The sequence below is a fragment of the Fukomys damarensis genome, unplaced genomic scaffold, assembly GCF_012274545.1.
Source record: "Fukomys damarensis isolate Sample0158 unplaced genomic scaffold, DMR_v1.0_HiC HiC_scaffold_15, whole genome shotgun sequence".
Taxonomy (NCBI): domain Eukaryota; kingdom Metazoa; phylum Chordata; class Mammalia; order Rodentia; family Bathyergidae; genus Fukomys; species Fukomys damarensis.
The window spans coordinates 55,864,788-55,879,617 of NW_022900927.1; the positions used below are offsets into that span (position 1 = coordinate 55,864,788).

Here is a 14,830-nt window from a genome sequence, read left to right on the forward strand (position 1 = left end):
GGGGGGGGGGGGGGGGGGACGACGACAGGGGTTCACACACTCCCGCAGGCCGTGGAGCCCAGCGAAGCCGAGGCCTGCACTGTCGCGCTGCTGAATGGCATCACGGCCTTGCTGTTCAAAGGACACGGGAAAACACAACATCGGCGACTGTGAAGCTCAAGTCGGACAGACAGAGGTTTGAGGGAATGCGGCCGGGGAGTTCCCTCTCCTTCCGGTTCTCTAGCTATGCCAGGTGCTCCACAGACAAGGGTTCTCCATGCTGGGCTCACGGGGGCAGGAAATCGGGTCTGATTAAGGCAGTGAGCAAGATGGGGTCAGCTCTGGAGCAGCTTCACATTAGCCAGGTACGGGGACCGAGGGGCAAGTGTGGAGTGCGCAGAACTTCGGCTACGTACACCACACCCTCCGGTCCCTGTGCCTCCCACCCACACAACGGGCTCACTCAGGAATTTGGTAGTATGCACAGAGTTTTCCTTTACACCAAAAACTCAAGGGTACTGAAAGGCCGAAGCAGTGGCTTCATCTGGGTATTATTATCCTCTCGATGGCGCACAGAATATGGTCCCAGTTTTTACAGAAGATGGCGAGGAGAGTCACAGCGAAGAAGGTGCCGAGGATGTGGAAGCGGCTCTTCATCATGGGCGACACGAACCTGGCCACGGTGGACACGCACACCAGGACGACGGTCATGAAGGCCAGCACCACGTTGATGCACTTGCCCAGCAGCACCTTGGCGTTCATGGTGTCCGTCTGCAGCGTCTGCTGCTCCTGCTGGTGCAGCTCCAGCTTGGAGATGCGCGTCTGACAGGACTCCAGGGCTTCCTGCGGGCGAGAGGACAGCGGATGAGACGCCGCCTGGGAGCGCGCCGCCCAGGTGTGCGGAAAGCGCCCAACGCCTGCCCGGGCAGCTCGCGGTGACAGCGACGGACAGAGGCATAAAGCAGGGACCGCGAGGCTCACCTGCCTCATTTTCATGGACAGACTGAGCTGGTGCACAAATACTATCGAGCAGGAAGTGCAGCTGGGTAGAAAGAGACGTGAAACCCTGGCCCCTGATAAGGGCTGCCCCACCGCCAGACCCCACGGTGGCCAGCGGAGGGAGCGGGAGGGAAGGGGCTGCACGGGCCGGGCAGCTGTTTTCACTGCTCTCTGAGGCTGGGCTTCTCAGGCCACGTCCTCAGCCACCCCGTGCCACGCATTCCGAGGCTGCAGGGACTGAGACACAGCATTCCCAGAGCACCCAAGGCCAGAACCAGACATGTACTCTCACGTCACACCCGTCACCTGCAGCCAGCCCTGCTTCCCCACGGCCTCCCTTTCTGGAAAAAGAGTGCCACGACCGCACACCACGGAGGTTCCCGACGGCCCCCAGCCAGCCCATCACCCAGCTCCACTGAGGACAAAGCCAGGTCTCTCAAGCCACAGGCTTCCTCCTCCCAGCCTCCACCCGTGTCTGTCACCACCGGCAGTGACCATACACAAATCCCCCTTTTGTGCCCGACCACCTGGATCAATCTTCCACATAGCAACCCAACCGATCTTTTAAAGGTACATATTCATGACACCCCCTCTTCATAAAACCTCTCACATCTTTAAAATGGACTTCTGAGGCTGTGCTTCCCTTAAGGCAATTTTATTCACTCACAGTCCACTGACCAAACTTCCCCCCGCCCAAGCTTCAAAAGGAAGCACAAACTAACCCCAGGACCCTTGCACGCACAGTCTACTCTGTCTGAAATGTGTGTCTCCCCAATTCCCACCTCTCTTCAACTGTTGATCTCCCATTCACCTCTCAGATCTCAGCTCGACTATCCTATCCTGAGGGAGGTCTCCCCTCAGCCCTCCTTTGGGAGCAGGAGACACAAGCATTGCATGTGGACAGGGTCAAGGCCTACCTCACCGTCACTGTCCCCTTAAGCACAGAGCCAGTGCAGTGCTGCTGCACACTAGTGGGACAGGAAAGAGGAGACCGGGTGCCAGCAGCCGGATGAACAACAGAGAGCAGAAAGGCCCCATAGGTCACTGGCCCACTGTCCGAGTCATCTGTCTGCGCTCACACAATTCAGACACAGCCGTCCTCTCAGGTCTCAGCAAGTGTTAACGGTTCCACACCGATCTGCTTTTCTTCCACTGAACACACGCCATGGGCCAGAGCACAGGGCTGTTACTATAGTAACTTCCAGCACAGGAGCCTACCGGCCCCGGGGATAAGGCTTCTCCCAGCACCACATCCTACAGTGCTGGCTTCCTGCAGGCCTGCGCGTGGGCCCCGCAGCGGCACGGACCCGAGACCTCCTCACTATCGGCCCAGGCACAGAGAAGCCAATGGGACGAGAGCAAAGACCCGCGTTTCAGGAACGTTCATTCAAGTCTGAACGGCCAAGGGCGCCACACGCACAAACACACGGAGCTGAACCACCTTGGGAGTGCGGCGAGAACCAAACAGGAAATAAAGATGACCCTGAGCAGGCCTAACGGCAGAGCGCGCCAGGGCCACGGGCACTCAGCAATACGATGAGAAGAACGACCGCATCAGCGTTCTGGCTGCTTACCGAGGACCTGGCAAAGGCTGTGGTATTTAAAGGCCTTGTCCCGCTATCCCATGCGTCCTCTTGGCCTACTGAAGCAGAGCTCACTGATTTTTCCACTGTATGGATAGGGAAACCGAGGCACAGAGCACAGAAAGAGGAGGAGGGCCAGGAGGACTCAAACCCCCAGGAAAGGAAAGTTGTTCACAGTTGTTCACAGATGTTCTCTTCAGTTCTGACCTGGTGATGAAACCGGAAACCGCTGGCATCGGCTCCTCTGTGGGTCTAAGTTCCCTCAGTGAAGGCCCTCTCCTGTATCATCCGACCGCTTCACCCAGGGGATGTGTTTCTTAAGGAAGAGAAGGAACCCAAACCATCTCCGGAACAGGAAGCCGGTATTCCAGACCGGAGTGAAAACAGAATGACCCTAACGGCTGCCCCGCTCCCCAGGCAGCACTTAACACGTAAGTGGGTTCAGGCTTCTCGATCCAGAGGCAGTGAAGTGAAGTCTTCTGGCCCAGCTCCGGGCCAGTCACTCCCCGAGTGTCTTGGGTGCCACGCTCTTCTCTCTGGGGGCAACACTCCCAGCAGCTCTGACGCTTTGGTCCCCAAAACTGTGCCAGCGCACACCCGGGAGGAGCACAAGCTCAGCCTCGGTGCCCGGCACAGTAAAATGTGCACAGCTGACCCCGCAGCTCCCAGGCCGCAGCAGGGCTGCTATCTTTGCTTCAGTCTGGGCCCTTGGAAAGCGGGGCTCAGACTGTCAGTCAGAGATGGAGAGAAAATCCGCACACGTGAAGCTGAACATTAGCTGAAGAGTACGTATTTTTGGGCTTTTACTTTTTAAAGAAGCAATCAAGAAGCCACGTTGCTTCTGGACAGTGGTGGCGTCACACCAGGAAACCCCGAGGAGCCTCTGTTCATGGAGGTCCTTTCCTCCTCCTCCCCTTCACCCGCCCCTGCCCACCAGCCCAGGCCTGCCTTCTACAGAATGCTCATCCACACCCAGGACCCGGGGTGATCTAAGAGCTTGTCCAGGCCACCTCACCTCTCCGTGCCTCAGGCTCCACATCTGAGAAGTGGGGCTCTGAACAGGAATGACCTTCAAGGGAGCTGAGGGGCCGTGCGAAACGAACAAACGGGGGCACAAACAGGGTGCCGCACGTGCCGGGGCGCAGTGCGCGGGGAGGCTAGAAATTCTTACGAATAGAAACGCTACCCTCTTAGACACGCAAGGTTCGGCTCACACAGGACCACACTGCTGGCACCGGCACAGCTGGACTCACATCCAGCACGGAACCCCTGGACACGGACTGTTCCAGAGGCCACAGCTTGCTGGGTACCTCGTGTCCTAATCTGTGTTCGTGTGTTCTGAGCCCTTTGGTACTTCTGACCTGGGCAGGAAGTTTCCGGAAGATAGGATTTGCCTCCTATTTTAAATTTACTGAACTTCGGGCGGTGTTGGGCCTGGGTGGGTAGATAATCAGTATGTGACGGAGGCAGAAAGTGTGCAGAGGGCAGCTTCTTCTACCATCCGTAACGCGAGCTAACGGAGCCAGCGGGGGATGTGTCTGTCCCCCGTGCCCCCGGCCTGTCCCAGGCGTTAAAGGGTGGAAGCCCCGTGTGGTGTCCGGTCTGGGGCACAGTACCTGGATGTCTCGCGACCGCTCGCAGGCCTGGTAGGCCACCTTCTCCTCAGCGCTGGCCAGCTCCTGCTTCAGGTTGGCCGTCTCGTGCTGGTGCAGGTCTGTGAGGTCGTGCAGCTGGTCTTCCAGGCGCTCGTACCTGACAGAGACAGGAGCCAGACCCTCAGCGTGGGGCTGGAGCGGGCTCACGCCTGGCTCTTCACCCGCGTCACACGAGCCCCTGGGCTGGCGCCGGGGCCACTTAGGAGACGAGGCCAGGCCTCACCGCTTTGCTTTCCCCTCTTCTGCCCTCACAGTTCCTGGGCCTCAGGGCCTGCGAGCCCTCAGGAAGGAACAATGCTGCTAGGATCAGCTTCGTGCGGTGGCCAGTTCCGCCACTGCTCAGCGTGCGCACTGGACCTACATGCTTCCCAGCTCTTGGAACTTACGTGCCAACAAAAACTTAACACTTTTTACAAATTATAGATGGCTTACCAGATGGCACTTCCAAAAGTCCAACTCTAAGATAAGACAGAGATTTCTGTTCTTATGCCCTGCCCACTCCCCAGAGAAAAGGCTCTCTCTGTCTTTTGTTCGAGACTCTATAATGTTTACTTTGAACAGGATGCAATGTTTGGGGAAGACGCCTTAGCCTGGAATGACTCTGATCACTGCCAGCTGTAGATGTTTGGTAGGTCACGTGCTAGAATAATTTTTATAAAACCAAAAATGGTGCTAAGCGTACACAGAAGGGCATTTGTAACATGGGATAAAAGGCACATCCAAAAAAGAACTATCTCAAACTTTCTGGATGAAATGAAGGTCAACATCCCGGGCAAAAGTTGTGACTCATAGGTATAGTTCTTGTGTAATGAATATGTCAAAGTCAAAGACGCATGAGAAAGCTTTAAAAACTGTCTCGGGCTGGGGATGGAGCTTAGTAGTAGAGCACTTGCCTATTACGTGTGAGGCCCTGTGTTCCATCTCTAGTACCACACAATAAATAAAGATTAAAAACAGTTCCTCGCAAGGCATGGTGGTGTACGCCTGTAATCCCAGCACTCGGGAGACTGAGGCAGGAGGATCACTGTGAGTTTGAGACCAGCCTGGGCTACAGAGTTCCAGGTTGAGCTTAGTAGTAGAGCACTTGCCTATTACGTGTGAGGCCCTGTGTTCCATCTCTAGTACCACACAATAAATAAAGATTAAAAACAGTTCCTCGCAAGGCATGGTGGTGTACGCCTGTAATCCCAGCACTCGGGAGACTGAGGCAGGAGGATCACTGTGAGTTTGAGACCAGCCTGGGCTACAGTGAGTTCCAGGTCAGTCTCAACTTCATAGTGAGACCTGGTCTCAAAAAACAAAAAAAACACAGTTCCACAAAATATGAGTTTAAAAGGCCATATTTCTGAATTATAATATACTATCATAATCAATTATAAAACATGGTATAAGCTAAATTTAAAATGTCACAGTATGCATTTTATCTATATCCATAGAAATTAACACATTCATTTTGATTAAAAATCTTTTGGGGGATATGTTTATAAGGGCAATGGGAATATTCACCTTTTTGGGCAGATGCATTTTTTATTAATATGCTTAAACTCATAAAATCTAGTCTACAAACATACCTTTAAAATTAGCTGACATAATCCACAAGATTTAAATTTATACCTTGAATCTTAAGATTACCTTTGAAAGCTCTTTAGGGTAAAAAATTTAATGATAAAAAACAGTACATAAACTGGGTGCAGTGGTGCTGGCCTATAATCCCAGCGTTCTGGAGGCTGAGGCAGGAGGACTGAAAATTTGAACCCAGCCTGGGCAATTTACAGATTTTCAAGACCCTGTCTCAGGAAAAAAGAAAGAAAGAATGAACGAACAAATGAACAAACATAAAGGAAGGAAGAAAAGAAAAAAAAGTCCATAAAAATACATATACAGGGCCAGGGATTTAGCTCAGTGCCTCTCAAGTGCAACGACCTGTGTTCGATCCCTGGTACCACCCGCCCAAAAACATATAACGACTTCAAGACTGCCAAACCAAATGGAGCCTATGTTCTTATGCAGCGAATAGATTTTGACCTGACTACTATTATGGAGGCAAAAGAAATACAGATCCGAGCTGGAGTAAGGAGACTATGACAGAGTCCACCAAAGCAGTTTACACGCACTAGTCACAGCCTGCGTGGTGATGTTGCAGGAGACTCATGAGTAACATCCTTCTCTAATTGTCAGCTATACGCCACTAGTAATTTAAGAGATTACCAGGACTGATCCCTGAATGCCTTTTGATCTACGTCCATATTTACGGAAGACACAATCATTAGCGCCTACTTTCCAGCAAACAACCTCACTGCAGCCAGTGTTTCATCTCGGGCAACAGAATTCTGACGCACCTGTATCTCTCCTCTTGCAGGGTCTGAGAAATGAAACCGTATTCTCTCTTGAACTGCACCTTCAGCGCCTCGATGTCCTCCGCCAGCCGGGCCTGGGTGTCCTTGATCTCCCGCAGCTCCTCCAGAATCAGGGCCAGCTTTGCCTGGCTGTCCAGCGGGCCGGTCCCACCCGCCCCGAAGGCCTGGTGCCCGTTGCTGTCGCCCGAGCCTGACGTGCCGCTCGAACAATCATCGTCACTGCCGTACTTGGGTTTGTTCACGATGGTGGCGCTGCCCCCGTAGGGCCTGGCACTCGCTTCCGGTCTGAAGTCATCTAAGGAGTTCTTCAAGTGAGCGATGTTGTCGGCGCTGCCGAACTTATTCCGGATCAAGTTGGCGAACTCTCTGGACTTGTTGAAGACGAACACGGGAGGCGTGAGGGAGACCCCCGGCATGCCCGACTTGCTGCTCTCCAGGCCGTGCGGGGCAGTCCGCGACTTCCCCGGGGCATCCTTCAGAGAGTGCTGGATGTCCTTCAGGCTGTCTTTGGACGGGTCCTTGGTGCCCCGGGAGGCTCCATTCTGCTCGATCTCCCGCAGCTTCCTGTGATACTGCTCGAGCTTCTTCTGCAGCTGGAGGATGGAGTGCGCCGACTTCTGGTTCTTCTTCTCAAACACCTGCTTGATGCGCCCGGCCTGCTGCTTGTCTGCGCTGCTCACGAGCTTCAGATACTCGGCCACGTTCCCATCCCGGGAGGTCTGCTCGATTTTGATCTGCTCTGTCACCTTTAAAATTTTCTGTCTCAGGCTGTCCGCGGTGAGTTTGACCTTGTGGAAGTCCAGGACGCCATCCGGCACGTCGAAGTTGAGGTTGGTGTCGGACCCTCCCCGGCGGATGTTCAGGGGCAGGCTTAAGGTGTTCATGTGAGGACGTTCTACCTGAAAGGAACCGCAGAGGAGCACGTTAGCATCCGGAGCCAAAGACAACCTGGGACAGACCTGTGCGTGCCTGGCACGCGTGCTTTAGGTTCTGAGTTTCCAAACCCCAAGCTCTACAGGAAAAGTACTCCCTGCTCTCCTCTCACGCTTACAACAGGACGGTGCACGCCCTCCTGCAGCCCGCCTCGCCTTATCATACACTAAGTGGACGAGAGACTCAGAGCTCCAGGGTATCCGATGGGCCGTCTGATCACGGGTAGAAAACGCAGAATAGACTGAGGTCACCGGTAGGCCCTGGCTCTCCAAAGTGAGCTTCTCCACTGCGGGGAATGCATCAAATCCAGAACTCACTCATTTAACAGAAGGAGGGAGGAGAGAAGGAGAGGAGGAGGAAAGGAGGAGGGGGAGGGAGAGCGGAGGAAGGAGGAGGAGAAGGTGAAGTCTCAGCAGGGATATCCATCAGCACAAGAAGACTTTTCATAATGGAATCATTAAACAGATGCGACACAATAATACAGCGCATGATTAATTTTAATAGTTGAAGAACACAACAATGCTGTCTAGACATGGAGACAACTCCAAACCACAACCACAGTGATTAAAAAAGAAAAGAAAAGCAATGACAATAATGAAACCACTTGAGATAGCTTTCTCAGCCAGGGGCCAAGGCATCACGGAGCAGGGCAGGGCGGCAAGAGCGTGCCCAGAGGAAAGGCCACAGCAGACCCTGTGCCAGCTTCCGGGACCCTTACACAGCTCTGATCTCATGAGCATGGCAGACGAAGAGGGCACCGAGCGCTGCAGAGCCAGGGTCCGCGTCCTCGCCCTCCCAGCCCACCTCAGGACCCTCCACCATTCTGTCCCTTGGGTCTTCGCCGTGCTGGAGCACACCTTCCACACAGTGACTCACAGGACCTGAAGCGGAGCCCTGCAGCTGTCCAGCTCCCAGCCCTGATTAGAAAAATGCCTTGATACAGGGGCACCACAGAGACCCAGCGGGAGGGAGACACTATTCAGTACACACCATCTCCATTTCTAACAGACTCGCAGCTGACAGTACAATGTCAGTAAGGGACGAACTTACTGGACCTCACAGTGTTTGAGGGACCCATTTCCAACGACGAGGATTAACACTGCCACACGACAGCCCTGCCCAATGCTTCATTCCACAGAAGGGAGGCCCAGTAACGAGGCAGGACACCATCCCAGGTCACAGGGGCAGCCTCCTCCGCGACCTGCAGAAGTTACTTCTCCGGCCCTCTCCCCACACAGTTTGCCACGAAGGAGAGACTCTGGCTGCTTCATCGGGCGGAAGAGCATCACGCAGGAAAGGCTGGGAGGAAGCAAATGCCCCACCACTGTGAGCCGGAACACAGCGTGCATGGAAACGAGATGGAGGATCTGAGACCGCTCGGTCAAGAGGGAAGGATGAGCGTGGGGATGAGAGGGCTGGGTCGTCGTTAGGCCCGAGGGACGGCCTCGTGAGGCTCACTGTGGACCCAGCAGGGACCGCATGAAACACAGGGAATGGTACTCGGACCACACAGGATACTTAATGGCAACTGTACAATCAGTAAGGCTGGAAATGTGATTTTACTGGAGATGTCAAATCTGACCGCACTACTCAGAAGCTTCCTTTACCTCCCAAATGACCTCCCAGACCACTGCAGAGCTGGAGCTCAGCCTTCCGGCCTCGTTGCACCGAAGGAGGCCATTTATCTCTTAGGACCAGAGCATCAGCTGTCCCAGAATGTGTCCCCCACAGGAATCCCACTGGGGACTCCGCCACTTGCCTGCTTCCTGTCAAATCCTGCACATTCCGTGAAACCCATCTCAACGTCCCTTCCTCCACGAGCTCTTTCTAGCTCCAGGGAATCGGCCTCCTTTCTGGAAGCCCCTGCTGCTCTGTGCTTTGCTTGTGGCACCACCTGCCCCCTCCTTTTATCACTCGTGTGTACTGAACCCCATGGAGGAAAGCGGGGGATGTCTTACCGCACCCCACTGTGGCGCCAGCACTTCCTGTGTCCACAGGAGGCTGTCGATAGACACCTGTTCAACTACAGACACCCGTCTCTCCTCCAAGGAGTCCACACTTAAGTCATTTAACAAGATCAAAACTGACCTCAGGAACTCTGCCTGAAATGGCCCAAGTAGAGAAGCCTCCCAGGACTTAGATAAAAAAATTCTGCATCACTTCTCTTCTCTCAGGGCGGGGTGGGGTTTAAGACAGGCCTCACTGTGTAGTTCAGCCTGGCCTTGAACTCACGATGTAGCCTAGGCGGGCTTCAAATTTATGGTGATCCTCCTGCCTCAGCCTTCTGAGCACTGGGATTACAGGCGTGCAACACCACACCCAGCTGTGTCACTTCAAACACATTCAACTAAACTGAGATTTTTCTGAGCACTAATGTGTAACAAGTCACATAGCTATAAATAAGGACGTTTAAACTTGAAATATATAATTTACACTCAGAAAAAAGCACATGTAAAGAAGCATAAAATGAAAGGAATTCTTACAAACCGGGAGCTCCCCTTTGTCCCCGCTTTCATTCACAACTACATCACCCCACCTCCTGGCTTCCAGCCTTGCACCTCAGTTTTCCCTGCTGTACACACACTCCTGTTGCTGTTTGCAAAACCCTGTTTGTGAGTCCACACGCGTTTGTTCTTATCCAGGAGATTAAGTTATCAAACAATCATCTGACACTCTCTGCTGAGAAGTCCCCTATCATGTCTGAGGAGAGCAAGGTTTTTATGCATACGTCACCAACGAGAAGCACCATCTGCCCGGCCTCCCTGAACTCTCCTGCACCAGGCGGTCACCCAAGGGTTCAGGCACGGGGGGCCGCCCGCTTCCCCTCAATTCACAGCTGTAACCACGCGAGGCGGGGCCTCCAGGGTCCAGGTTGGGGTGGAGTGGCAGCGAGGGCCCCCAGTCAGTCAGTCTCACTGCTTGTCAGCCAGTCTCAGGGAAAAGCATCCAACTGGGGACTAAAGTCAGAAATGTTTGGGGCTGCACCTCTGGTAGGGCGCCCACCACACAGATAACTGCGAGCCAGCTGTAAATACTGCTGCGTGTCAATGAAGCCTGATTCTGCACTACGGAAACCATGAGAGTCCTCTGCACCCTGTTTAACCTGGACTTGCACTGACCTGACTCCTGCCAGAGAGGCGGCGGCTGAGGGAAGAGGACAAAGGCTCACGACTACCGGGGGTCAGTGCGGCCATGGACGACGAGCATCAGGAGGGGGTTCACTGGGGCACTGACATTTACAAGCCACACATCTTTAGGCAAACTGAGTTACATCTGTGTCCTAATATGTATAGAGTACGGCGATGGAGCTGACAATTCAGAACTAATACTGGGTCGATACTGTGTGATGCCAGCTCTTGTACTGTCGGTACAGTACTGCCGTACAGCCAGGACCGAGTTCTCTGGAGACAAGACTGCTTGGCTTCCACCTCGATACCACCCTTTCCAGCTGTGCCCTAGTTTCCTCTTCTGAAAAGGGACATAATGATTCTTCCAAGAGTCCTTGCGAGGAATAAAGGAGGCCATGCATGACAAGTGCCTAAAGACCCTCCGGGCACACAGAATGGCTTCAATAAATGTTTGCTATTGTTAGGTGGATTTCGTTTTTAAAATGTACCTATTTGTACAAAAGGAAAACAACCTGCAGAGTGTGAACAATGGTTATTTTTGCACCTTAAGGTTAGAAGAGGTCATTCTTTTTATCACGCTTTTATAGTTTCCAATTAAAAAAAAAATAAAATGTATTATGTTTGGGCAGGAAAGTTTGTTTCATTTTGTTTTTTTAATGACGCTAGCCTCCTCCCAGAATCGCCCTGGATGCAAGACAGAAGAGCAGCACCCTGGCAGAATGGCCTTCCTGACTGGGTTTTCCTTCCAGGAGCAGAGATGTTTCCCCTGTCACTTCAATGTTTTGGGACAAAGCCGAGGAAAAGTCGAGGAAAAGCCGAGTCCTGGACAGACATCAAAACCGACCCCAAATCGTCCCTGCAGTGAACACGGAGACTCCCAAGGCACTGTCCCGGCACACGGCAGCGCCACCCCTCAGCCCCCCAGGGATCCAAGAGAAAGGGCAGAGAAAGAGCGTGGAAGCCCCAGGCCACAGGACTAGAAAGGCGCAGGGAGCTCTGTGGACCCTGTGATGGCTTGGGAGTGGCCTGGCCTATGGGAAGGTGCTTAGGTTACTGGGGCTCCGGCCCCAGAGTGGGATTAATGCTGGTCTCACCAGAGCGGATCAGTTTCTTCAAGAGCAGGTTGGTGTAGCACAAGGCCACCTCACAGTCCCAGCCCCCTGCTGCACACAGCAAGCAGGATCCCTTTCAGCTTCTCTGCCATGCTATTCAATCCCCCCAGGCCCTAGTATCATGAGCCAAACAAAGCTCTATGAGTTACTGGGCCTCAGGTATTTTGTGACAGCAACAGGGAACAGACAAAGAGGGGCATGGGCTGAGGCTCTGGGTGACGGCAAGCTGTGCTTGGTCCTGAGGCCCATGTGATGGACCTGGGCCTGCAGCAAGGAGGCCTGAGTGCCCCACAGAGCTCAGGTCCTTCAGGGCAGCAGGGATTTCAGAGACCTGGGAGGGGACTCACACACAGGCCCCGGCAGTGAACCTGTCCCAATCACTCATACCTTTCCTGTCCCTTTCTGCTGCCTGGCACCGACCCCTGGCTCCTGAGACTGGAGGACGAGCCTGCCCCAAGGAAGACTGTCACATCAGTGAGACGTGAGGCATCTTATCTGCTCTCTGCTGTAGGTGCTGCCTCAGGACTCCTTTACAAAGGAGAAAACAGGCACAGAGTAGTTAGGTAAATGGCCCAGGGACACAGAGCTAGCGGAGGGCAGAGCCAGGGTAGAAATCCAACCTCGCTCAGGAGGACTGAGTGCTTTGCGATGAGGCAGGTGCTATGCTGGGGATTTTATGGGCGAACGGGTACTCGTCACGCCAGCTGTTCCATGAGAATACCGAGGAGAGGACGTTTATTCTTCCTCACGTCCCCAGGGACTTTGCAGTTGAGCTGGAGCTCAACTGGGATTTAGGAGACATGCAAGACTGACCATGTGAAACCCACCCCGCCGCATCCCTAACCGGGCCACCTGGGCTTGCATGGACACCGTGGGCCTGATTTAGACGACTCCCAGCAGAAACTGTGCCTCAGCTGCCCCAGCACACATCACCTCTGTTGTCCCCTACCCAGAGCCGGTGTCACTTCCCAGAGCCGGCCCATCTCCGGCTGGACAGGGTCTGTACGGGCCACTGTGCTCAAGCCATTTTCTAAAACTGCAACACTGATTTAGGCCCAGTGATTTTCTAAGGGTACAAAGCTGCTTGCTTTTAATAATGCCCAACACTTATCATCTCTGAGAAGAGAGTGGGGCAGAAGGTAAAAAGCAGGAGCTAAGGGACCCCAGGAGAAGGGAGACAGGCCTAAGGGCCACAGTGAGCCCTGCCTGGTTGTGCTGGGCCAGGAGCTGGGGAGGTGGGTGGGGCTCAGCCTGACCCTGTAGGGCATAAAGGGTGCTGTGTCCACTCCACCAGAAGGCCAGAAGCCTCCTATCACTAGTCCCCAGGTCACGGATGCAAGGCTGTAACTGTTCCTCTTGCTTTCTGGCACACGCTTGCGAAGTGACCAGCTGGACAGTGGACACAGCCCGGGGAAGCTCAGCACACTGGCATCTGGCGCTCAGATTTCCTGCTGAAGGCTCACCGTGTAGTGGCCAAGGAACCCCGGAGCCGGAGGAGCCCCCTCCTGCCAACCGCTAACAGAGACCTGAGCGCTCCCACGTCCGTCTCCATCTCCGTCTCCGTGTGGGGAGGCGGGCAGGAAAGGCACAGTCTCCGGGAGCTTCCCATGGCATCCAAAAGGCCATTTTACTAGCAGAGCGGCCTGGTCCAGTGTGGTTCTAATGCGTCTGGATAAGGAACACTTATTTGGAACACTAACATTTCCTGTATTTCCAAAACAGTCTGAGGGCTCACAGCTAGCGGCGGTACAGGGTGAGCCCTGAACTGCTGCACTGCACGCAGCTACCACATCAGCTGTTTCCCCTGAAGCTTACGCCCCGGCCCCCCACTCCCTCTCCGAGCATCACGCACAAAGGAAACCATGGGCGGCCACAGCCGCACTTCCTCCTGCAGATAAAGTACAAGCTGGCTGCTCCGCAGTTAAGGGGCACTGGAACCAGGCCTGGACGATGTGTTCCTTTACAGCCCCGCCCCGGTCCTTTCTGGATAGCAAACCCAGTGTGAGGGAGGAGGCTGTGTTGAAGGTTGGCAAAAACACTCCTTGAGCATCCTGACGAACACTTGTCCAGTCATTAGAAATAATTACCTCCTCATCAAGTCTCTACCACGCGATAGTGGTGATCTGCTTGGAGTTACCTGTGCTGGAGAATACACATTTCTTTGAAATGGCTTTTAATTCACACTTTGAATTCCTATGAGCCAATCCCTTATGAAATTAGGACCTGGTAAAGATTTACTACAATACATTAAATCAAAGTGGGGGAAGGTTAGAGTTTTAGACAACAGTCCTTGAAGGGTGGCCAGGGACGGCTCTGGTGATGGAAACCCACGGAGCCCGTCCTCCTGTGCGAGCTCCTCGGCCAGCTGCACCCTCCCAGGCCTCCTGCTCAGGTACCTTTCAGGGTCCAAGGCTAACGCCGGCTCCTCCAGGAAGCCTTGCCCGTCTTCTTCTGAGCTTTGCTCCAAATCTGCACCGCTCCCTTCCCAGGGCTCACTCTGCTAGGGCTGGTAAACATTTGCGCAGCCTTTGCTGTCCTATCTGGAAGCTTCCTTAAAGAGAAAGATCCTCTCAAAAGCCACCTGTGTGCGCCACCCTACTTTCTCATGGGGACTTCAGGGCTTACAGAATGAATCAGAGGCTGACAGCAACTGGGGCAGTCAGGTGTCCCTGTTTACATTCTCCTGGCAGTGTGCAGGGAGATCGAGGAGCACCCACGCTGTGGCTGTGCTAGACTGACTTCAAGACAGACTGGACAGGGACCTGTGGGTAGCTTTTGATACACGGGAGAGGTCAAACTGCCTTAAAATCAGTACACCTCACGGTTCTCCTCTACTCCAAGCAGAACACAAGTGATCAGTTACTGAATAGTCAATAGGAAAAAGATGAATCAAAAGATGAATCCTCAGAATCCCAGACTCCGGGAGGCTGAAGCAGGAGAATCACAAGTTTGAACCCAGCCTGAACAACTCAGGGATTCACTTAGCCAGACACTGTCTCAAAACATCAAGGTGTGTGTGTGTGTCTGTGCGGGTGGGGTGTGTAACTCAGTGATAATAAGGTCTTGACTTCAATCCTCAGTACA

At 53.8% G+C, this 14,830-nt stretch overlaps 1 protein-coding gene across 8 annotated transcripts in view; it reads right to left on the reverse strand.

The window, feature by feature from the left end:
• Positions 1 to 8: 8 nt before the first annotated feature.
• Positions 9 to 14,830, reverse strand: part of Tmcc3 (transmembrane and coiled-coil domain family 3) — a 250,785-nt gene continuing 235,963 nt past the window's right edge. For all 8 annotated transcript variants that reach the window (XM_010629199.3, XM_010629193.3, XM_010629192.3 and 5 more), the window contains 3 exons: positions 6,556 to 7,472; positions 4,178 to 4,313; positions 9 to 822 (listed from right to left, as the gene is read on the reverse strand). In XM_010629199.3, coding sequence (XP_010627501.1) covers positions 520 to 822; positions 4,178 to 4,313; positions 6,556 to 7,457 — 1,341 coding nt within the window. In that variant the 5' untranslated portion in view covers positions 7,458 to 7,472 and the 3' untranslated portion in view covers positions 9 to 519. The remainder of the gene's footprint in view (positions 823 to 4,177; positions 4,314 to 6,555; positions 7,473 to 14,830) is intronic.